Source organism: Spea bombifrons, chromosome 7 (assembly GCF_027358695.1).
Source record: "Spea bombifrons isolate aSpeBom1 chromosome 7, aSpeBom1.2.pri, whole genome shotgun sequence".
Lineage (NCBI taxonomy): Eukaryota > Metazoa > Chordata > Amphibia > Anura > Pelobatidae > Spea > Spea bombifrons.
Window position 1 is genome coordinate 29,651,747 of NC_071093.1, and position 25,750 is coordinate 29,677,496.

At 38.8% G+C, this 25,750-nt stretch overlaps 1 protein-coding gene across 1 annotated transcript in view; it reads left to right on the forward strand.

Annotated features, from left to right (window-relative positions):
* Positions 1–720: 720 nt before the first annotated feature.
* ADAM23 (ADAM metallopeptidase domain 23) overlaps positions 721–25,750 on the forward strand; it is a 64,660-nt gene continuing 39,630 nt past the window's right edge. The window contains exons 1-3 of the mRNA XM_053470911.1: positions 721–1,083; positions 5,835–6,064; positions 17,290–17,366. Coding sequence (XP_053326886.1) covers positions 930–1,083; positions 5,835–6,064; positions 17,290–17,366 — 461 coding nt within the window. The 5' untranslated portion in view covers positions 721–929. The remainder of the gene's footprint in view (positions 1,084–5,834; positions 6,065–17,289; positions 17,367–25,750) is intronic.

The window sequence follows — 25,750 nt, forward strand, 5'->3', positions numbered from 1 at the left end:
GTATCTATATATCCACCAAACCGTCTGTTGTGTTACCACTACAAAATAATTTTACATTCCATTATGTACCAGATATCTTCATCTTCTTATTTCCTGTGTTCTTATATTATTAGGGCTATTTAAAGTATCTTTCATGGTACCAGCAAGAACGTTTTCTTGTAGAAATTATTTCCATTTTTCCATTTTTGAGACCCGCATGGTTTAATAAGATGTCCACCACTTTAGCATGAACTGTCTGAAATATGGTGGCAGAGAGCTGGAGACAACTTCTTAATGAGCTGGACCGTAACCTTAATGAGTACCAGCCTTAAGCCATATTCTAAAATACTTTACACAGGAATGCCAGTGTTTATATTGGATTCTAAGTATCAATGGAATGTTAATGGCATTTTTTAATAACCAGTGAGTGGTCCATGTATATCTATGTGGAGCTGTGTATGGTATAGTAGTGAGGATGCTTATTTGCTCCCCAGGTTGGTGTACTGCATCCTTTAGGGATCCTCCTGTAGCACTGCAGCACGCATGTGCTCTAGCATCCTTCTCTCCTAGCAACAGAAGCATCAGCATCAGCACCAGCCCCGGGGAGGGAGAGGCAGCAGCTTGTGTTGCATTGAGTAGTAACTGGGGGAGGAGGCTGCCTTATTCCTCTGTCATGCGCTAAGGAAGGGGTGGGGGGAGGAGGTGCAAAGTGCAGAAAATCTAGGAGGGAGAGCCAGACGGGTGGATACTCCTTGAAGGAGGATGCGAGTGCTGCAGTAGCAGCTGTACATTAAGAGAAAATCCAAATGGGAGCCAGATAACCCCTAGTGGGGTTTTGACCCCCCTTGCTGCTTAAGGAGAGGAGTATGCAAATGACCAGATCGTTGGTACAAGATAAAGACTGAGTCTTGCTGTGTGTGCTGTATCCCAGATCTGCAGAGCTATGAGCTATGGAGGAGGCAGGCAGCTCCCTGCGGCATCCCCGACCATCTTCACCCACTACCCTGCTACCTGCCCACCTCTCCTGCCCTGCTCTCTTACACCTCTTCTGCCTGCTGCTTCTCTCCTGTGCCCCTCCTTGGGCAGCTGCAGTATCACAGACAGGTAAGGAACTCTCTTCTGCAGCCAGGACTCGGTGATCATCATTATCACAGCATTGTCAGCATATTCCTCTGCAGGTAACAGCCCTGCAGTGCCCCGAGGACTGTGAATGAATGCCATGCACTGCTTACATCAGTATTATGCCATTAAATAATGAATCAAACTTCACAGGCCTGCTTGGTAACTTGTAAATGATAAATGATGATCTTAGCTTTTGTGCTGTTTAATATATAGAGGGTCTTAGAATTAAAGGACCTTATGTGTATTTCTGCTTTGGGATTGTCCTTAGATAACATGACCTCTTATAGGTGATGGATCCTCTGCCATGACTGCATCCAGTGACCCCTGGTTACTACTTGGATAGATATCAGCCTCACTGTTTTTTGTGGGACCATAACCCTCATCGGACTGGTTGTGGCTCATGGGGGGGTCCTTCTTCCCCCCCGCCACCAGACAGTCAACATCCAGACAGGCAAAATACAGTGCATTAGTTCTTGTACACCGTCCAAAATTATGGAAGGTACAACAGCTGCACAATCAAGTCCTAAATATAGAATTGTGACAAGCGAACTTCCTAACAGTGTCTGATTGATTTTGCATAGGGAAATCACTGCAGTAAGTATAATGTGGATTGGATCAGAGAAAATCATTGCAGGATGTCCCCTGCCATTTATGTCACACAGTCATTCTACTCCATGTACTCCACTGCAGCATTAGAGAACATTGATATTTTTCTTAAACCTATTTGCTACCACCTGCAGTGCATTGAATGACTTCAATGACCTGCTGTCCTGTCCTTGAATAGGTTAATGAACGGCACCTCCTGATTCGGTGCAAGTATAGATGACTTAACACAGCTGAGGTTAGCGGCATCCTTTGCTGTACATTTTGCATTGATCTGTAGGTCAGGGTATTACAATTTGCACAAGGCTGCACTTGAACTAAGTGCTCTTAAATTCTAAGGGGCCTACTGCAATGCATTGTAAAGTATGTGTTTTTTTTATATAGAAAACTATTAGGTTTTTACCTTTATTAAAATATGCCTTTTTTCTACTAATATCCTATATAAACACAAATAACTAGTGCAGAACTGTCTGTCCCATCCTTTTTTAACGGAAAAGGTTCTTTGACTCCAAATGTTTGTCATCTGTGAAACTGAGAATGACAGGATTGCTTTTTTGGTGCTAAAAATATTTTTTTATTAAGGGCCTATTGATATATGTTGGGCTTGTGATGATATATGTATATATATATATATATATATATATATATATATATATATATATATATATATATATATATATATATATGATATGTGTTTCACTGTACAAACAAAACAAACTTTGTAACCTTTATGTATGGTTAAGTAAGTTAAAAAACTTAGAAAAGCAACGCTAGACCTTGACACGGACCTGCAATGGACATTTCCTGTAAGTCTGCAGTTTGTATATAAAACAAGCTGGGGACTCTTGTACTCGCGTATGTGACACTAGAGCCTAGACATTATGGGCCGTATACAAGTGATTCAGTAACTCCCTGTTAGTGCTGTCACATACATGTCAATGCTCGGCTTAGCTTGGTTCAGATAGGAAACCTCTTAGGTTTGGGGCAAAGGGAGATGTCTTAGCTTAGCGTTGGGACAGGCCCACCCTGCTACCGTAGTATATACTAGAGTATTCATAATAACATAAATCTGCGTACGATTTTGGTTTGGATTTACATTGTTGGTATGTGCACATCCGTGTGTATATAAAAGAGCATGATTTTGTAGAACAAGACCAGTTTACTTGATTTTGGGCAGTCACACTCGGTTCTCGGTTTGATTTCATTTATTTTATGCATATTGTCAATCTGGAATGGACCTGCTGAAAATCATCCCTGCTCTATACATATATTAATGTAAATAGTATTTGCAAGTAATAAACATATGCTCTATTGCATATATTATGTCTACTTCTTGCTCCCTTGGTTGATTTCAGGGCTTCATTGTTCTTCTTTTTAAACCTCTTCTCTATCTGTTACACTTTAAATTTATTTAACCAGCAGACATTCTATCCTGACACACAAAAAGACATCCATGCATTTAAATTACTTCATGTTCTCCTTGGATGTGTATAATTTTATGCATCAAAGGATTTGCTGCAGAGCTGAATACGAAGATGATAGAAGATGTTAAGAGCTGGAGTCTAACTTGTCATTTTTGTTTGTAAAATGAATTAGGATGTGTCTAGGAATGAACAGGCAACCCACCAAGCCTTTAGATGCGGTGTCTTATTGAATGTTCTTTTTTCTCATCAAGAAATTCTATTATTATATAGTATTCATATTAGATAAAGTATTACACAAGATATAAATTCAGTTATTGTAGGTTGTAGTATGCAAGTATATAGAAACCATAAGGTTGTCCATCTTGAGTTTGAATTTTTTTTTCCATATCAGGGTGTGCAAGTGAACTTCAAGTCACTCGGGAACAGTGGTAGCCAACTGGAAGCCATATGGCTATTATGAACTACAAGTACTGAAACAGTATAGTAAAAGAAAGATATTTGAGTATCACAGGAACATTAATTCCACAGTGGTACTTGGCTGCTCCTGTGATGGAACGGTCTTCGTGAAGAACTGTTGTAAGAGTCTCGGGACAAACCAGTTCTTAAGTTCTGGAATATGTTCAATTTCAGACAACTGAATGGATAACTATTTATGTGAATGCTTATAATTTATTATTAATGGTGTTTATGCTGTTCTTGATAAAAAAAAACAAACAAAAAAAACTGTCTTCTTGTTAACTTCCATATAGCATGTCTTAAATATTTTATGCAGTCACCATTTATAAGTCATCTTCAATCTAACCTCATGTCAAGCTCGAACAAGATGAATATATATATATAAAATTAATTCACTTGTATTTTAACTATATAACCTGAAATCCATCAGCTAGAAAGTGTGAGTAATAACTAACCAAAAAAATCTAATGTTTTGAGTTGCACTCGCCAAATGGACTTATAGAACAACTTGACTATTTGCTGCAAGTTGAGTTATTGATTCAAGTAGAAATGCATCAGGCACTGTTGGGTTTGTAATTTCCAGTCTCTCATAAAGTTATGTTGAGTTGCGCTAGGTTAGTTGGTTAGACAAGTTGGTGCTTAAGTGGATTAGTCGCATTCAAAACAACTGCAAGACATGAACTGAACTAAAACTGAGTAAATATAACAGATAAAAAGGAATAATTCTAATAATCAACATGGCGATGGATATTTTACAATCTCACTCAGTGGGTATTCAGCAGACCCACATCCAGAATGGACAGCCCTGTCTTCTGATGAGCACATGCACTTCATATGTGGAGAAGATGATTGGAAGTACAGCTATTTTAATGTGGCCATACATGTAGGCAGAATTAAGTAAAAAAAATATTTTTATCATAAGAACTATTCCATTATAGAAGAATGTTTAATGTATTAAACGTTTGACCACTTTCAGGGTCTTTATACTTTCTACTTAGGAGTTGAGTTAATTTCTTTATTAAGTTTGAACCCTTTTCTACTTAATTTAGTGAATACACAAACTGATCCATTAAATCTAACACAAGTCATCTCAACCTTGAGAGAATACAGTGATATTTATGCTGATATCTTAAGAGAACACCAGTCCAAATATTTTCTCAGGCTTTAATCCTCTCCTTAGCTCACAAAAGCTGTCCGTCGGTGGGTGTGTATCACATTATAGAATTTGATCACGCAGCATGTTATATCTAAACACAGGACCTGAGAAATACCAGGTAGTGTAACCATTTGTGGCACCTTCTACTGTTTTCTACGAATGCATAGTATTCAATATCGCGACGGGACACCAGTGTCCTTCTACTCATTTATTGTGTCCCCATGGATGAATCATTTCCTACACTAGAAAATTAAGCAGGCTCCTAATATTTTCTTTAGGCCCCAAGTTCTACATATGCAGAAGTATCATCCTCTCACTAAAGACTAAAACCCTATTGACCATGATGTCAAACTTTAGTTACCTAGTATTCTCTGTACTCATGATAATTAAAAAATAACAGACACACATATACACACACACACTCACTGTTTGTAGACATTTACAAAATATGGTTGTGTCTGGTTTGCCTGCTTGATGATGTTCTATTTTGGTTAAAAGGAGAATGAGTCCTGTTTTGATTGGTCAGTAAAGATGAGATTGAGATGTATGTGTCACGTAGGAAAGTAAAGAGAAGCAAGGTGATGGCGGGGCAGATTGCTGCAAAGTATGGAACAGATGCCTTATAGCAATACACAGTATTGAGTACAAATCAGCCAACATACTCTTGTACCGCTTTCCTCGGTAGGAGGTGTCATCTACAACCCCTGTAGCCTCTTGTCTTGGTGCTGTGGTGTGAGTATAGAGAACTGTATTCTTTTGATCCCTTACCTCTATAATAGGAAGTTGTGAAGGTATACTTGTATGTGCATTAGGCTACCATCCCAGTTAGAAGATAGTGACACATTTGTTTTACTTAATAATGTCTTGAAATCTTGCAGTGACTAGTTTCGGGAAGCAGTAACCTGCACTGCAGTCCTTCTCAGGCCCCTTTTTAGCTTAATGGCTTATTACTGATAAATGCCCTCGGTATCACTGTAGCTAATGCTGCACTATAGATATCATCAGACTAAATCAGCCTGCAGCTACCAGTTAACACCTCTGCTTTCCTACATCAGTGCTGCATGTGCTTTATGCTGTTTTTTGCTCTCCGTCAGCTCCACACTGCAATGAGACTGCGGGAGGCACCGCTGGCACACTGGCAGATGATGAACAGCCGTCTCAACACAGAAGCAGCAGTAGTGATAGCGGTAACCACAGTATGAACAATGGAGTGCACAAAGAAATCACATTGCCCTCGAGACTTGTCTATTATATTAACAAAGAATCCGAAAGTCCACATCATGTGTTGGATACCAGAGCAAGGGATCAGCAAAAGCATAATAAGGTAAGACTGTGAAATGGCATCAGAATAACAGATTAACCAGTGATTCCTTGCCTGGCATGATCTGCGATTGTCATTTTGCCAACTCAATTCACTTATTTCAACAGAAGAATTAATCCTATTTTATAAAAGGTAAATCACGTGAATACTCGAGGGTAACAACGGATAGAGTTCTAGTTGGAACAAAACAGTGATTAGATCTGCCACTAGGATGAGGAATATTGGTGAATTAGGATGGTGTTCTGAGTTGATAAACCCAAGACATCCTTCCTAATAAATTAATATATATTTGCACACTGTCTAAGTCACTTTATTTTCATATTTGTATTGTGGTGAATTCAGGTGAAAACTGGGGTCTTGCTAACGTCCAGGTGAGTCACCTCAGTCTTATTGCCACATGCTAGGTGTCACGGCTGCCCATGGGGACACAACACCAGTAAGTGTGCCATGTGGCTTGACAATGGTAGGTGAAAATTGTGTGTTTCTGCTCAGGAGTTAACTCCAGACACCAGACAAGCCAGAAGGCTTGTTTTTTCCCTCAAATCCCATGGTGCTGCCACAACACAAGGGATTCTGGGTAGGCGCATGCAAATAAGGTCAACAATGATCACCTTGAGGGAAAAAACAAGCCTTCTGGCTTGTCTGGTGTCTGTAGACGAGTGTTTAATAATGCTTCTACTACCCCTTAATTTTAAGTGGAAGGGTTTTTCATCACCTTTACCCACCATAACTTTTGTTATTGGTATTTCAAGAGTTAACTGAGAAGCAGGTGAAACTCGCAGATGTGATTTTCAATATTTCCTCTCGTGTAACTGCTTTCTTAAAGTAACAGTTGCAACTTATTGTATCTCCTATTATATTTGATTCACTATTTGGTTATGGCTTTCATTAGCTGATGTTGAGCAGTGATTTTCGCAGGTGCTTTAACAAGTCACATTGATCCTTAAGTGTGTTTTTAGGTCACCACAAGTAAGCATTTGCAAATGAAAAATGGAAGTCTGAGCAGTTGTAAATAGAAAATGGAACTGTTATACAGCTGCTTTAAAAAGCACCAGATAAGCACCTCGTAAAATGCATGTGACTATTTACAGACAAACAGGAAATAATCCAACCTGATACTTACAAATAGATACATATATCAGCTAATACATTGATTGAGCTGATTATATATATATATATATATATATATATATATATATATATATATATATATATATATATATATATATAAAGGAAATGGTTGTATTAGTGATGGCAGTAAACATATGGAATCCGCTGACAAGGAATCAGTGGTAGTCCTTAAAAGGAAACTAAATTCATATATTGAAACTACCTGTATCTTTTGCTTTTTTGTTAGTGAATCGTAATTGTTTAGCAATTTTTTTAGTATATACAATATATGGACCAAAATATTGGGACACCTAACTGTTACATCAGCAGGGACTTTGATGACATTGCATTCTAACTACATAGACATTAATATGCAGTTGGTTCAACCCTTGCAGCTTCCCTTCTGGGAAAGGTTTTCCATATGATTTTTGAGTGTTTCTGTGGGGGAAGAACTGAGGTCACGTTCTTCCGCATCAAACTCATCCAACCATGTCTTATGGACCTTGCTTTGTGCGCTGGGGCACAGACATGCTCGAATAAATAAGGGCCATCAGCCAAACTGACACACAAAGTTGGAAGCAGAGCATTGTCCAAAATGTCTTGGTATGCTGAAGGAGAACTTTATTAACTTTTACCTTTACTTTACCACATTTTGTTGATGAGAATGTTTTACAGCACAAAAAGAAAAAGCCTCACTGCAAATATGCTTGAACTTATTCCACTGAAGAAATAATTCCACTGAAGGAAAAATATAAATACAACACCTGAATAAAACTTTAGTTTTAACAAATATATATATATATATATATATATATATATAGAGAAAATGTCTCTGGGTTACCTTCAGACTCTTTTTCCAAAACCCATAAGTCCCTGAGACAGAGATAATCGGCCTTTGAAAGTCCGATTTGTTTTGCTTCTCTTATATCGTTTATTTTCAAAGAACTTATATAGGGCCAATTTCCTAGTAGAAAGATTAATATCTTTGACCCATTGAAAACAATCAAATTTAGATGTACCGATGAATGATAACCCTTCTTAAAAATGGCAACATGATTTTTATTTAATGATTCCCCCAAAAGATTTATGGTCTAAGTATCCTTTATTTCTGCCTTCTGGATGTAGGATTTTCGCCATGTTGGTTGAACGCTTAGATCTATCTGAGCTTACGATCTTTAATTTGATCCTTAACTTTCTCCAAATTACTTTTCAGATTTTGTTCAAAATCAGAGTTTGTGCCATGCTGTATATTTATTATAATTTTTGTTAATTGATTTCCCCTGTAATTATCAATTTAGATTTATGATTGCCTTCATTATCAAATCACATATTTCATCATGTCCTCGATTATAAATTCTGTAGATATGTGGCAATATAAATTAATGGAATATATACATACTTTTTCATTTTTTGGCGATATTATGCAAAATATTATATGGCTATCCTATGCGCAGGTAGATGTGAGGATATTCTTTTTACTGTTAACTTTCACTCAAACTGCATAAGTGGCTGATGAAGTTGATAAACGCGGGATGCCGATACATAGTCACTCATTAACTTTATACAATTGATATGTTGTGGTTCATCTTCCTTACTCTGCGTTGAAGGTGTACAAGCAGAGTAGTACTGAATTTACATAATTTGAGTTATTTAGGAGCAGAGCGGCGATATGGACGATGACGATGAACGATGACACAGTAATGTATGTATAACAGGGCCAGGTGAGGGCACAAGGGACAAGAGCCAGCCCTGTCCAACACACTAATGAAAAAGTTACAGATTTGAACTTTCAAAAGTTACAGTTTTGAAAGTTCAAATCTGATCAGGCCATTCCACTGTGGTGTAATTTGTTCAGAGAAGTCGTTTTTTTTTTTAATCAAGCCAAATTCAATTTGTAACACATATCAAGTAAACCTGAAACCTGAAAGCACTTTGTGGGGAAAAGGAACACCAGGCAGTTCTATAGCAAAATTAATTAGTTGCATACTTAAGTGGAATGAGCAAATAATTGAAATACGCCATACTCTGCTGTGGTAACGCTTCCGTGAACAAAGGCAGATAATCAGTGAGATGAATGAATGCCCCATTTACAGTGACCATAATAAAACAAAGCAAGAATTCAACGCAAACCCAGTGAATACCATTCAAAAAAACCTAATCTAAGGCATCAATATTGGGGATTCTGTCACACTAAATGGCCATATATTGCTAGACCGCCACAAGTCAAAGTACCCCAAGTTTGGCAAGTTCTATCTAATGTTTCATGGCTATATTGCTTACCAAGGAGCTGAATTAGATTACATTTGAATCCAATGAGACTTTCATGCAATGTAAAGCCTTCTCTGGACACCATTAGTGAGGCGACTTTGTGGCAGGAGGGGCTGTGCACCCCTAAGGTTTGGTCAGAACCTGCAACTATGCACAACACAAAACATACAGAAAAGCATAGAGCACAAACTAAAAAGACATACACATTTAGATTACCAGGTTACTGCTAGAATAATAATTACAATAAGTACAAGAAACAAAGCAAGAATTCTGAGCATACCCAGCGAATACCATTCAATATCAACACCTCGGGGTTGCCATTGTGGTCAGGCATTTGATAGTTTGAATGGCTTTTGCTGATCATCATCATCAACATCACACTGAGCTGATTCTTTATAGCGACCTTAATGAAGACCTTTTCTCCATATATTTCAGTTAGTCAGAGTGTGTGATTGAGACTGAGCCATTCTGTTGTTTACTACAAGGCAGTATGATAAGCCTCAAACAGCTAAAACAAACGCAAATGCCTCTTCTGCAATTGTATAATGTTTCTGTCTGGAAAAAATGATCAGACCTGCTTAAAAAAATAAATGCCCCCCCCCAATCTGGTACTAGTAATACTAGTACTACAATTTGGTGAGAGTTCTCTTTATACAAGTACATACCATAAAATACTGAGTCATATTAAGAAAGGATGATTTAGGAACAAACATTTAAGTATAGAACAATCACAATGGACAAGATGCAAGTCCACGCTGTACTAAGACATCCTGTGAACCAGAGACTGAGCTTTTATACAAATGGCTGAGTTGATTTTAATTGTTAAATCGAACATTTGGTGTTTTCCCTACAGTCCCCTTGTGCTCCCAGCAGACATTGCCATCAGATTCTGCTCCTGTCACTTATGCCGTATGCTTTGGATCATGAATGACATTTAATGCCAACAGCAAATATTCCAGTTAGTGTATCTTGCAGACACATGCACTATGTCCCTACCCTACTAAGCACAGTTTTAATGAGCGCTGGCCAAGAGCATTATGCCATTTTGGCATCTGAGAATTCTGTTTAAATAGTGGCTATAATAAATATAAATAAAAAAAAAATAAAACAAATCCATTTTATGATATTGAGTACATTCTAAACAAATCATTAATTTCAAAATTATGCCGTATTATTACATTTTGGAAATCAATCAGATGTTCAGATACAGTTCAGCTAGAGGATTTTAATAACATTTTGAAGCACAAAGTTGGCTAGTGATTTTGCCTAAAATTAATTTAATAGGTAAATATTAACTTATTAACTAATTATCGATTGTTTTTTTAGAGAAAGGTATATTTTTACATTTTATTTTGAGAATATTAATGATCATACATTTGCTTGATTGGCCTTGTGTGTGACATTGTCACAGCAACTTTGATGCTAATACATGTAAATCAGTTATTCTTCAGTATGACAAATAATTTGAATTCAGAATTCAATCCCATTTTTCACTTTATCTGTACTTTTGCCAGTTAGCACTTAAGAATTCTTTTTCTACATTTTGGGTGAACTTTTGTGAGGTGCCTCCTCCCTTCATCAATTATTAATCAGTACTGATGATATAAATTAAATGTACTGGTTTGCCATTAACCACAGCATAAGAAGGAATATGTGTCAGATACTGATTTGGGATGGAATAGTGGCCTGTAGAATGGTATCTGTCAGATGGAGGGGCCGATATCTGTCCCTGTCTACACCATGCCTTGTTCCACTGGCTTTACGGCTGATTCCACCTCCTTCTCCGCTCACCTCCCTCTGACCACCCTTCCACTTTTAGCTCACTCTGCCTCCAGCAATTCTACCTTTTCCTAACATTAGAAAATAGATCTTGGGTAGTAAACCTGGCTTCCAGGCACAAAAATAAATGACTGTTCCTTATAAGAGTCCAGGCTGCTGAAATTACAGATTTATGCTGTGTATACCTGTCCTGATCACTCTCGAGGTCACATTTTCTACTTTAAAAAATGCTGATTTGATTTTTTAACATAATGAACAAGAGAATGCCAGGGCTGTAGCGGCACATTTTGTGTTGAAACATTCAGTTATTGTTGAATAATAACGGGATCAGGAAGCCTTGTGTCTTGGTGATAATAGGATATCTACCGATTGGTATTACTGTAAGTGAAAGGGTAAGCCAAGCAGACTCCACATTAACAAGCAACAAGATGTAAGACACTCTTCTCACCCCAGAGTAATCCATATGGCAGTTGTTGAAATGATTGAGTTACAAATGGACCTCTCTTCTGTACAGTGTTTTTTTACGACAGTTTACAAAGCTAGTTGTTCTTAAAAGGAATATATTGCTGACTTTGCAAGTGTCAATACAGAACTGGACTGGAAATTAGGCTTGAGGCTCATGATTGTGTTTTTTGCACTTACACTATCCACAGACAGTCCTAATGTATAGTCTAAATGGGCGAGATGACTGTGAATACAGCCTGTAAAACCCCTCTCACTGCACTAGGCATGAATTTATTTTAGCGCTCGTGGTAGACCTTCTTCAAGTGGTGGTCTTATTTCATCTCATTCTTCCCTCAAACCCTATCGCCTTACTTCTCCCATCTCAAATTCTTCTCACGCCCATATATCCTGGTTCTCTTGTTAATCATAAAATACAGAGAACATGAGAAAGGAAACTTTTATCAGTAAAGTAAAAAGTATTTTGCAAATCAATCACACCCTATGCAAAATTAGAGAAAAAAACCAAAAATATGGCTCAAATTGCCAGAACAAAACAGAACAACATAGCCTCAATCCAAACTCTACTCCTAAATCTCTACCTAAAAATTAAATCAGAAGTATAGATCTGTAATACACAAATCATAGAAATGTGTTAGAATGAATCACATTAAATCAAGAAGAGTCAAGCCTACAGATGTAGATTTATCCAAAAGGAACATGGAATGTAGCAAATACCCAGCCAATACCCAGCCATCACTCCCCCATTAAGAAACATTTAACTTATATACTTAGCTTTCCTTTTCATTTAATTTAGTAAATTTGGCATATATTATCATATAGTGCTGTATATACTTTTCCTTTCTTGATATAATATTCTAATGAATTGTCCTAGAAAAAATCATGGTGACCTTCAGCTGAACATCTCATGTACCTTCAGTGTTGATGTGATGAAGAAAGAGAGATAAATAACATAAAAAAACAGATCACATGAAAAATGATTTCCACTCATTAAAATGACAGATATTTCAGGGGGATTGACTAGCTCCAAGGTAATTTCAAGGTCTTTTGTGTGCAAACCATGCATGATTTCATTTACCAGCTCTGCAGAATTGCACATCCATTGACTGTCCTAGTGACCTTCCGCTGATCACTGATTTGATTTATTGAAATGCTGTTGTCTTGTAGGTCATCAAGGTGGTTGATGACTCAAATACACAATCCACCTGTACAGAGATCATGCTGGCAGCACCCAAGTATTCTATTATTAACACCAATGTAGCAAGGGATGAGTTAGCAGCGAACACTTTCGTACAGATCTAAATCTGACCACTATTTTGGCTAAACGTAGCCTACCTTATAGAACATAGTAACATAGTTCATAAGGTTGAAAAAAGACCAAAGTCCATCAAGTTCAACCTATATACATATTGTGTCCCTTTATAACTTTATAAATACCAATACATCCCCTGCTAGATAAACATGGCTGCACCATACGCTATTACCATTTTGCCGCATCCAGCTAGTGGCCGCATACTAAAGCAACGGGATCTGACGCACAAGCTTAAAATAAACGTACATGTGAGGGACCATTGGACCCCAACCCACAGTACATTTGCCTGGTTTGTCTGATGGCCAGGCTTTTGCTCCATAAATAAAATAGAGACATAGAAATGGTGAAACATAGAATTTGACGGCTAAGATAAGAACTGATGGCCAATCTAGTCTGCCCATTCTTTCTCTAACCCTATTCAGTCCTAAGTCTCTTCGATATAGCCATATAACCATACCATTTTTACATTTCCTGTAATGATTCTGGTGGGAGGTTGTTTTACAGTACACTGTATACCACCCTTTTTGTAATGTAAAAAAAAATAATATAAAATGATTATATCTAAGAAGCATTTTGGTATTATAGCCATATACGTTACATGTTTTGCATGTACCTTGGGTATTTATGTCAGGGGAATGAGGAGAATAAGGATCTCTAGAGCATTTCTCGTAGCAATAGCAGTTGCTACTCTTGAAATCATTTGAAATTTATACAAATCATTTATCAATAAATTTTCCTTTAACAGAGTCGAGTTGACCATCACTTAGATCGAGCCCATCTCATCACAGTCTTGCTGTAGTAGACATTTTTAGTATCTATTATGTAGTATCCGCCTGCTTCCCGGCAGACAGGAGAGAGGTTTTTGCTGCGTTGCATGTTTCAGTGCTCGCTCTCTCCCCAGGAGTGCTCTAAAGCTTTTTAGCCCTCGGAGTAAACCCGTGTCTGCCGGTTATTAAGCAGTAGGATTTCTGTTAACTGGTTAACCGAGCTGTCCAAGACTTACACAATGTCATGGTTTTATTTTTTTTTAACTTTTTTTGATGTATGCCATGTATATAACATTTCTGCTATCTTTTCTTTAAATGCCTTACCATAGATGTAAGTCAGGTAACGAATGCTAAAAATATTATTTTATTACCAAGAACGTTGCCTTGGATAACTAATGTCCCCAAACATTTATGAAAGTTGCAGGTACCATTATTAAGTAAATAAATAGCAATGCGGATTTTGAGTTTGTGAAACCTCTTTAATGAGAAGTCTCGTAAAAATATATATTTTACTGTGAACATTGAGGAAAAGTATTCTTTATTTATTTTTCTATAAACCTCTTTTACCTTCAGGTCGCGTGATATTATGGGTGACTTTCCCATGAGCTGATTCTTTATAGCAATGCTAATGAGGTCCTTTCTTCCACAGATCTTTCATGAGGTGGAGGGTTCCTCAGGGTTATTACAATTCTATTGTTCACCACAAGGAAATATGATAAAGTCAGGGTTGTTGCCTTGTACGTTTGGCTAGAACACAAACCTATTGCATATACACAGTTGCCTAAAAGCCTTTTATATAATAATCTTACCTTACATGACTCTTCAAAAAGTTGTTTAGAATACCGTTCCGCTCTCTCATATGACTCTTTTTCTTTTTGTACCCTAATATTCTACTGGTATTACACATACCTTACAATGATGTCACACATTATTATTATTATTATTATTATTATTATTATATATTATTATTTTTTACTTATGTAGTCCTAACAACTTACCCTGTGATTCTTACATATATTCAAGGGAAAAAAAGATACATTAGGTAAAGGGGCACTGCTTGCAAGCTAACAAACTAGAGGGAATGGGGTGAGGAGAAACATTAGGTATGGAGAAAGGTAGTGTGGGGTTGTATTAATGGCAGGTGTAGCTACTGAGATGGTACTCTTCTCTGAAGAAGTGGGTTGTCTCTTTAATGTTGGGAGGGAGGGTGGAAGCTGGAGATGAAGTGGAAGTGAATTTAGAGGTTTATAGGTTTGGGGCAGCAACAGGGGAGTCTTGTAGACGGGAAAAGGAAGAGGTGACAAGCGAGGAGGAAAGCCTTAGCCCATGGCAAGAATATAAAGGTTGAGTAGGGGAGTATTTTGTTACGAGGGTAAAAATGTATGGAGGAACAGTGTAATCGATGGCTTTATATGTTAGTCAAAGTATTTTAAATTTAATTATTGAGGTAATATAAAGCCAGTGGAGGGTTCCACAGAGTGGAGAATGGGATGAAGAAAGTTCGGAAGATAAACCTAACAGCAGCATTTTGGATAGATTGCAGAGGAAGGAGTTGAAAATGTCGTCCAGAAGAGTATTGTAATAGTAAAGACGGGAAATGATAAAGGAGTAAAATACGTTTTGTGGCTTCTTTGGTGTGGAATGAGCGGATGCGAGAGGTTGAGGATCTGACGAGGGACCAAATGTTAAGGGTGAAGAAGAGGTTTGAGTCATAGAAATCAAGTATATTTATAAAATAAACACCAATAATAGGTTTCCTACTACATTACAGAAGGTATCCCTTTTATTCATATGGGGCACGGTTTCAAGTATTGTGTACTGTCTGCATTTTATATATTTAAAAGCAAGACAGAAGGGCTAGTCTGAACCTAATCCTATATGACATCTGGTGTTTGAGTCCACCTTTGGGGCCCCATATGGTGTCTGGGCCCCTTTTTGTTTTTTCACCTGGCATTGTCCTAATGAACATAAACAAGTTGCAAGACTAATTTACAGGACTGATCATAGATTAATAATCCTGTAAATGCAAAGATAGACTCCAAATAGCCCTAGACAAGGTGCCAGTTTTGGGTTCTCATCCTTGCACCATTACACTGTACGTATGAATGGCCTTATGTTGTCAGCTGTGGCCCACATTGCATTATGTGTGAATTGCCAGTTTCTGTAGGCAGCAGCCAGATGTATACGTTGTGCAAGTAGCAGATTTCAACTTTCTTTTTCATTGAATAGGTAGGATCTTTATGTTGACCGAGTTGCCCCAAGGGGAACTATACCCCAGAATCTCTTTGGTGAATTGAGCCTGCTAAGGGACAATTTAATTGCAATAATACCTCAATAACAATAATACTTTTTTAAATGGACCTCTCTGGGGATGCCACCAGAGGTTCCCCTCTAGCTTTGAAGATATGGGGATCTCTTAAAATGACATTTCAGCATCCGAGGAGGTCCCTAATCAATCAATGAATATGAAAGGACTTTGTAAGTGTATGCGTTGTTCAAAATGTTTTTAAAAAAGCTTGACGCAGCCAATCAGTGACAGGAAAGCACCCCCATTGAAATCCTGCTGAACCCCAGGCATTTGCAAGTTGTAAGGTACCTCTCAGCTATCATATGTATTAAAACACATATGATTACCGGAGTGCCAAAAAAGGAGAAAAAAGGAGAAAGAAATTAAAAATGTAACAAAATTTAGAAAATTCTTAAAAAGGGGAAGGGGCATCGTTCTTGATCCATTTTTCTTCTCTGGCTACATCAAACATGGGTGATAGGAGACAACTGAGTTTGTGACTCAGATAGCGACTAAAATATGAGGGAACCTAGTATATTGTTAATTAGGGAACATTCAATAGCTAACAAAATAAAGTTATTACATCTTGTTGCCTTTCTGGGAAATCTCTACATTTTTTAATAAGCAGGAAAAACCTGGCTGTTTATCAAGAGATCTTATTATATTAAGAAGACTTTGATAAAGTGATAAAGTAGCTGTGAGTGATCTTGGAAGACAGTCAAGGACCATAATTGTTGATGTAACCTGGGAGGGTTGAGAATGAAATCAGATTTTGTTGACCAATCAGTTTAGCGCTTCCAGCAAAAAAAAAACCCACAGAGGAGTTATTTCATGCTATTTAATGGAATGCATTTATGAAATTGGTGCTTAGGTGGGACCCAATTTCCCAATAGATAGTGACCTGTACTGTCAGTGAGCAGCCTCGCCTACCAGGTCTTTGGGAAACATATACAACTTATGTCATAAAGCTAATATCAAGGTTTTAGAGAATCACAGTCTTATTTCCAGAGTTCCTCATGGTGTAAATAACCATGAAATATGCAACAGTCATTCTAAGAACACTCATTATATGTCACCTTCTGTACCCCGCCCCAGTACACACACTTATAGAAACTTACACACTCATGCTAACACACATACTTACACTGGTATGTAGACATAAATGGTTGGAGCTATCACCAAGCTCCTCTTTGATGTTTCAAAAAGAGAGGCCCAGTTTCACTGTATCTTTTCTTATTTTCAGGCTGTGCATCTTGCTCAGACGAGCTTCCAGATAGAGGCATTTGGCACCACGTTTATCCTTGACCTAACATTGAACAAGTAAGTATATTCATATATAGTTCCCTGAGTTAGAGACATGCTTTAGTATTCTTCTGTAACTATTTTTACTAATTCTGTTTGAGGAGGGTTGTGACACTTCTTCTTTTCTTGAAAATAAGTTTCAACACCAAATGTAAATTCTCAGTACTGGCGTGATAAACATCTACCGTACTATCATGTATGCCTGTCGCTGTTGAAAAAAGGAAAGCACTTTTCAATGTGGGTTTTAAAATTTAAAAATAATGCTTTATCAGTGGTACTAACTTTGGTACTAAATGTTGCCCTGGAATAATTTGCCAGAAAGCTAGGCAGCAGTGTCCCAACGAAGATACTGAGCACATTCGAAAGCTCCAAAGTAAAACTCAAAATGCTGTTGTAATGTACGTGCATTAGAGGGCAGCACTGACAATCAGGAAGTTCATTGCAGCCACACGCCTTTCAAACAGGAAGTTGGAATCATCAGCTCCTTGCTAAGTGAAAAACAGAGCATTTTGGAAAAAGTGTTTTTCCCCAGTCAGATAATATATGTGCGTCGTAGTGACTCTTCATAATCAGGCATTACTATTAAGTTGTGTAACTAGATATTTAAATCCAAAGAATCCAAAGATTTTTTATTATGGAAACCGGAGGAGTATGTGGATAGGAGTAGGAGGGTGAGAATTTGGCAGAAATTTGAGGAATTATTTTATAAATAGAAGTTGACGGTATTATAAAGACTGGTAATGTTGATAACAGGAATTATGGCACAGAGGTGTATTTCACAGACTTTCTACCTCTGTAGCTTTTAGAGGTTACCAGTCATCAGGGCAAAGTTTAATAAAATGCTTAAATGTTTAAAACAAATAATAAGACATACTCATTCTTGCTGATACATATTGTGGAGAAGCTATCCCTCATCTGTGGTGCAACTGTAGTCATCAGGGTGGTGTGCGCTTGTACACTACATGTGACCCATGATGTCTATGTTGGCGGGCAGGAGGATCTCTAATCTCTGCTTACACAGAGGCCTCTCACACAGTGATTGCACAGGGTTAGGACATCACGACTAACTGGTTCCTCGCTTGTCCAGACATGGCATAGAATGGCAAATTATAATGGGTCAGGAATACGGTGTAGATATTGTTAATGATGTAAATAACTATTGTAGGAAAGCGGTTGTGTTTAATGGAGTATCTTCATAGGCGTACAGAGGACCTTTATCAGCAGCCATCACTCTGTATTCCAATAGCACGTTGTGTTAGCTAATTCAGGTTTACGTTTAAATGGCTAATTGATCATTAGAAACCCCTTTTACAAGTATGTTACATGAAAACAGCGAAGTGACCCCAAACTTGTTGAACGGTAGCATGTGTGTATATGTATAATATACGTTCTAAAAGTGGTTCGGTATTAACAATCAACATTTTGGTTTACGGATAAAGTATATCACACATAAAGGTGTTCCAACTGTATCAATGCAAATATTGTTGCCCTGGCTGATTCAGATGATGGGGATTCTATTTTTGGGACCAGTCAGATTAAAATAAATAAATAAATGTAATACCGTACATTTTTATTTATTTATTGTGCTTGCTGCTCTTGCAGAACAGAACCATTGTGCTGACTCTGCTCTCACTCTCCTGTTTCAGCATGTTATAATAAAAAAAGTGATTCAGCAAAAGTGGATGTTTAAGATCACAGGAAAGCTGCATTTTGTGTTATACAAAAGGTAGCATAGAATTATGTTAATTGAATTGTTTAATAGAGCTGAGACTGTGTTAACTTTCATTGCCAAAAGGGTGAGTAAAGCAAATGGAACACCGTGTCTAAGAGATGTTCTAGAGGCTAATACAATTATAGAATATACAAGTGATAGCCAGTATATGAAAAAGGCACAGCGTAGCTTTGAATACGCACAGATCAGCTGTATGTTCTATGAGTTGACTTTACTGAATGCAGTCAAAGAGCCCTGGCATTTATAAACTAAACTGTTGAGTCTATTCACAAATGTTTCAGTCTGTCCATCTAGATTAAAGTCAAGTGCCAACTCGAAAATCGACTTGACTGCCAGATGTAAAGCGTAGGAACTGGTCTATTCAAATAAATTCAGCCTGAGTTGAGTTGGCAGTGGAGAAAAAAAAGGTTATACAATGTGACAAAATCAGCTCATCTGTTTTACGGAATTCATTAAACTGGCTAGGACCGAATCTGGCATATAACTAATTTACTAATCAACTCTGTTAAGGGATAACTGTTACAGCTTGTATTATAGCTAAATGAATATGTTAACCGTACATGTCACAGTGCACATGCATAATAGGAACTCTATTGGTCGCCGGCAGGGGCCTCCTCTGCCATCAACCAATAAAGTGCATCTGTACTTCAATAGACCAATAGAGTTGCTCGTACAGACTTTTAAAATCCTGGTGCCGCAACTTGGTATGTGCTAAGGTTCCACCACCAGACAAATAGTGATAACCCCACTGTCCGGGTTTCTGAAGCTGAGGGTGGAGTGGATGCTCAGTGGGACCACATTATGTGACCCGCAGCACAAGTCCAGCATCTTTCACTGTGTTGGAGTACCAGAGAAGCCACATTGTTTTTGTTTTGACAATCAGCGTAATTGTTTTGGACATATTTCTTTTAAATGTTAACTTTGTGGAAGCTGCGCCTCAGAGTAGCAGAGCCAGAGTAATCTAATCAATGGTCATGAAGTACTCTCCTCGTTCCTGCTTTACAGAAGCTGCCAGAACGACTACCAGCAATGTAACAGGGGAGAAACAATGATGTGCTTCATGAGAAGAGCTAGTTAAGATACCTTCCCTTATACGTACGAAGGTGCTTCTTTTAATCTGTACACTGTTACATACATTTATATAGTGTATAGAAATATAATATACAGTGTGAGTATGATGCGATATCAGCCAGCAGCCTGCCGGACAGTAGCACAGTGTGCCAGATGGCTAAGCCAATTTGGTTAAAAAACTTTTTAGTTTTGTTCTCCAGGACTTTGATATATAATTTAAATGATTTAGCATTCTTATCCAGTGGATAGTCTTAAAATAGAGTAGTGTGAGATAATGATATTCCAACACCCCTGACTAGACTATTAAGATGTGTTGGACTAAATAAATCAAGAAGGTTTAAAAGGTGGTAGTAAATGTCTATGTTGTGGATTTTTGGAAAATTGTTTTTTTTTTTAGCAAATACAAAACAAATATGTACACATTTTATGCAAACGTCTATCCTGACAGTGGATTTTGATTTACAACACACGTGAAGTATCTTTGACTTATTCTCCCCTGTGGAATTGCTCTACATCTGTGTCCATCACAGGAAATAAACATGTGGCTCATGAGTGTTGTTTCTTTTTAAGAGCTAACCAGGGAATTGTAGCAGCCTTCCTTCCTCTATCCTAGATGTTTTTTTATAACGTTATCTGCACCATTGCACATATTGGATCTGCTGCGTCAAGCCTAGTTGGCCCAGGCCGGTATACGTTGCTGCAGATAAGGTTCTGAAAAAGTGTGCTGCCTGTTTTTGATGGTCACAGTACACGGTATCCTTGTTTGGAATATTGTGTAATTTACACATCAAGGAACCTCCCAGAGTAGCCTACCCAAGAGTTTTCCCTCTTCTGGGTATTGGCTTTGTGGTGGTGTTAATTGCTTGCAGAGGCAGGGCTAGCTGCACATAGGGGCAATGTCAGTCGAAGACCAGCCCTTGGCTGGGTGGGCAGGAGAGTGGGCAAGGAGTAGGGTGAAAGCGGACAGAGAGTATGCATGATCAAACACAGCTCTCCTACATGAAGAAAGAAGAAAATTACCTATAGACTTCACTTGGACACTCTGGGTGAAAACCAGAAATTTTCCAGATCCATTATTTGGGGCATTTACCCAGCACCACCCTTTATTAGGTACACTTATGTAATTTACATCATCCACTTTGACGATTGACATGTCAGAGATGCCCTTCTGTACATCATTGTGGAAAGAGTGGTTGAGTATTTCTTGCCATTCTGTCTCGAACAAGCCTATCCATTCCCCTCTGACTCCTCTCAACAACAAAGTGTTTCATCCACACCGCTGCTAGCACTGGATGTTGTTTGTTTATTGCATCATTCTCTGTTAACTCTGGAGATTGAAATGTTTGAAAATCCCAGGAGACCAGCAATTTCTATCCATCGTTCCTGATACCACTAATCATACCATGGTCAAAATCGCTTTGGTCATGCATCAAGTGTTAAGTTGGGCAATAACTAAACCTCTTAAAGGGACAGTTTAATGTCCATGACAAGCCATTGAAGAAGAATGCATATTAAAATTGTGTGGATGTAAATATGCAAATAAAACACTTGCAGCCATGTTACTGCCACTGCCCTCCTCCTCCTCCTCTTGCCACTGATTTACTGCTTGAAGAAACTGGGAGCGCTTGCTGCGGATGTGCATGGGGCTCTGAATAGGCAGCAGTGTACCCAGAGGCAGAGCTGACTAGCAGTAAGTTTATCACTTGCAAGGCTGAATACCTGCATGTAAAAAGCTGGGAGAATGGGCAAATGCCTATGGCGGTATCATATTCCACGAATATTCGCCCGTTCCTGTGTTCGGTTCGGGCGAATATTCGTATACATTCTTCATGTTCATTTTTTTCTTTGTTTTTTGCCTTTTTTTTGTAGAAGGGGTTAATATGGGGTAACGGCACGCTTTGGCGCCAGGATTTTAAATGTCCGTGCAAAAAACTCTATTGGTTGCGGGCAGATGCCATCAACCAATGAAGTGCAACTGTACTTTATTGGTTGATGGCAGATGAGCCCCCTGTTGGTGACCAATAGAGTCGCTCGTAGAGACTTTTAAAATTCTGGTGCCGCAACTTGGACGGGAGAGACCACTGGTCTCCCCACTCCAAGAGTTAAAGGTCCATACGAACAACCAATGGAGTCGCTTGTACAGACCTTTAACTCTTGGAATGGGGAGACCATGGTCTTCCCAGGCCAAGTTCCGTCTGCAGGGGGCATCCATCAATTCAATCAACCATTAATTGGTTGATGCCAGAAAAGGCCCCTGCAGGCGACCAATAGACTCACCTGCATGGTTTTTGAACTCCTGACGGGGAACTTGGCCTATCTCCCCGCTCCAAGAGTTTAAGGTCTTTAACTCGTGACGTCGAACCTACGGATTTTCGCTCCTGTTATCTACGCAGCATCGCACGGGTTAACAGGAGCAGAAATCCGTAGGTTCGCCGTCACGAGTTAAAGGGCCATAAGAACGACTTTATTGCTTGCAGGCAGGGGCCTCCCCTAGCATGAACCAATTGGTTGATGCCAGAGGAGTCCCCTGCAGGCGACCAATAGAACTGTTCGCACGGCATAGATAAGGTAGGCTAGATGGGGAAGGGACCAGGGAGATTAGTAAACAAAGACGAACATAAAGATTGTTCGTGTTGTGAGTCTTCGTATACCTTTTGCCGCCTCCATGTTCTTATGTTTGGTATTTGGGCTAAAGAGCGAAAACACACCCTTCGTGTTTGTTTTCATGTTCGACCAAATACGAATGCACAAGTCTAGTTGCAACCATATAATTTACTGGTTTTAGCATTGTACACAATTCCTGGCCATTGTAGGTAACATGTCTTTCATACTAGATCTTGGATAGTGGATGCAGTGCATGAGCAGCTATGGGCAAAGTATAAAAACTAAACTAAAGACGACATACACCTATTCTGCCCATTTTTCCTAATGGAAAAACGCATCATATGCCTATCCCATACATGCTTAAATCCACCTACTGTATCAAACATTTTGGTTTAAGGTAAGATAAACAAGTACCATATTTGATCGATCATAAGACAAGGTATATTTCAGAGCATTTGCCGTCGTCTTCTAATCAGACCTCAAATAAAGGTCTGACTACAAGACTAAGATTCAGGTTCCCCGCAGCGCTGCAGGGGACCCAGACCCTCCTCTCTGGCAGCTGGTGGAGGTCTGTGTGATGCGCACAGACAACCTCCGCTGCTGCCGATATTTCCTCTGGGGCTTCTATAACGGAGTGCCGGCATCACATGACCTTCTGGTGCTCATTCATAGAAGCCCCGGTGCTAGCAGCAGCAAATAGGGGGTTAAAATGAATATCAGGCAGAGTGGCATATAGGGGGTATAAAGCATATCTGGGGGGGCAGAGTGGCATATTGGGGGTGTAAGACATATCTGGTGGCAGAGTGGCATATCAGGGAGGCAGAGTGGCATATAGGGGTGTATAAGGCATATCTGGGGGGCAGATGTGCATAACTGGGGGCAGGTTGGCAAATAAAAGGAAATAAAAGCAAAAAATACATTTTTCGCAATCATAGTTTTTATTAAATATGAACTTTTTTTTTACAAGTGAATTAATATTTACTCGTAAAACTTTTTTCTCATAGGGTACTCTTATATTCAGGCTTTTTCTTGGGGGGGTCTGGAAGTAAGGTATGGACTAACATGTCTAGTGAGTGACATGTTTAGGGAGTGATTAACTATGAAATCAGTCACAGGACTCAAATTTCATTTTCTAGATTCTAAAAGAATAGTGATTCCCCTCTGTATCTGGCAGGCATTACTTGTAAGAGCCAAATGTGGTTGAAGGTCAGTCACGCTGGGTATATGAGCTCTGCATGTTCCCGTCACGCAGATGGTAGAAGCAGGTGCACAGTTCCTCACTGCCAGGGTAACAACATTAGTGTTTTGCTGTGTTGCAAAGCAATTAATCTATCCTATTGGGTTCCATGGGGCAAAGCTGCTAACACCAAGGAGATGAGCTGGGAAAACAGTGCAGATGTTCCCCGCTCCTGTGTAAAGTATTTAAATTTCTTTCAAGTTAACTCTTCACTCCCAGATTAGGTATGGATCATTTCTTAAGATATTAAATTTCTGCCCCCTTTGGTTTGGAAAGACTATATATTATAGTGTTACAGGCAATCAGAATTATGAGAGATGATCTCATGTCCAGAGACATTTTGGGGAGACATTCGGAAGACGGCTACAAAAATAGTGAATGGTTTGGAGGATAAAAAATACCCTGAAAGACTATGGGAGCTCAATGTGTATATCTTGGATGAAAGAAGAGAGATGGAAGATCTGATAGAAACAGTTCAATAGTTAAAGGGATTTAGAATATTAAAAGGGAGGAGAAATGTTAAAACTAGAGGTGATAGTCTAAAACTAGAGGGTCAGATCTTTAGATCCAATTGTTTAAATTTGAAAACCTCTAGAATACAGTATTTGCTCAATTATAAGACAACCCCCCCCCCAAATTTGAATATTAATTTAGGAAAAAATAAAAAGCCTGAAAATAAGACTACTGTTTAGGAAAAATTTTTTATTGGTAAATATTAATTCACATGTGAACTATTTTTCATATTTAATAAAAACTATAATTGAGAAAAATGATTTTTTTTTGTTTTTATTTCCTTTACTGCCCCCCCCAGTTATGCACATCTGCCCCACAGCTTGCTACTCTGCCCCCCAGATATGCCTTACACCCCTATATGCCACTCTGCCCCCCCAGATATGCCTTATACCTACCTATATGCCACTCTGGCTAGAGGAATGCCTTATATCCCCCCATATGCCACTCAACCCGACTTACCAATGCTTCTCCAGACTTGTTCCTTGTGCTTCAGACTCCCTGGTGTCTAGTGGGGGCAGCTGGAGGACGTCTGTGCAGTGCGCGTAGACAACCTCTGCTGCCCGTTAGTTCCGCCAGGGTGCATCGCGCAGACAACATCTGCTGCCTGCCGGGGCTTCTATGATGGAGCACCGGAAGGTCACATCACCCTGGCGCTCCGTGATAGAAGCCCCCAGAGGAAGTGCCTGCAGCAGCGGAGGTTACCAGAGAGGAGGATCCAGGTCCTCTGCAGCGCTGCGGGGGATCTGGATGTATTTGAGGTCTTCTTATAAGACGGCCTCGAATATAAGACGAGGGGTATTTTTGTGGAAAAAACTGTGTCTTATAATCAAGCAAATACGGTATATCATATGCTTTTCTACATCAAAAACCACGAAGTGGGTAACTCATATGCAATAGATTACTAGTAATCTACATAGTAAATGGTCATTCAGTGACCAACATGTCTACAAATATACATAATTTAGGGTGTGCAATACTTTTTTCCACCTTTCATTCTCTATTCGTTTTTTCTTAATCTGGATTGCCTTTGCAGATATGGAATCCTAAAAATACATTTTCACGTACCTGCTTCTGTATTGATAAAGTAGGTAATGCTTTTGAAGACAATATCAAAGCCGGAGAAGATGAATATACTCTAAAGTGCCTGGGACCTGCCCAATTAACTCAGCTGTTTGAGATTCTAAGACATGAGTGGTTTCTATTTTGATCTGGTCTGTAGACCATGGTTGTAGTGCCTTGAATCAC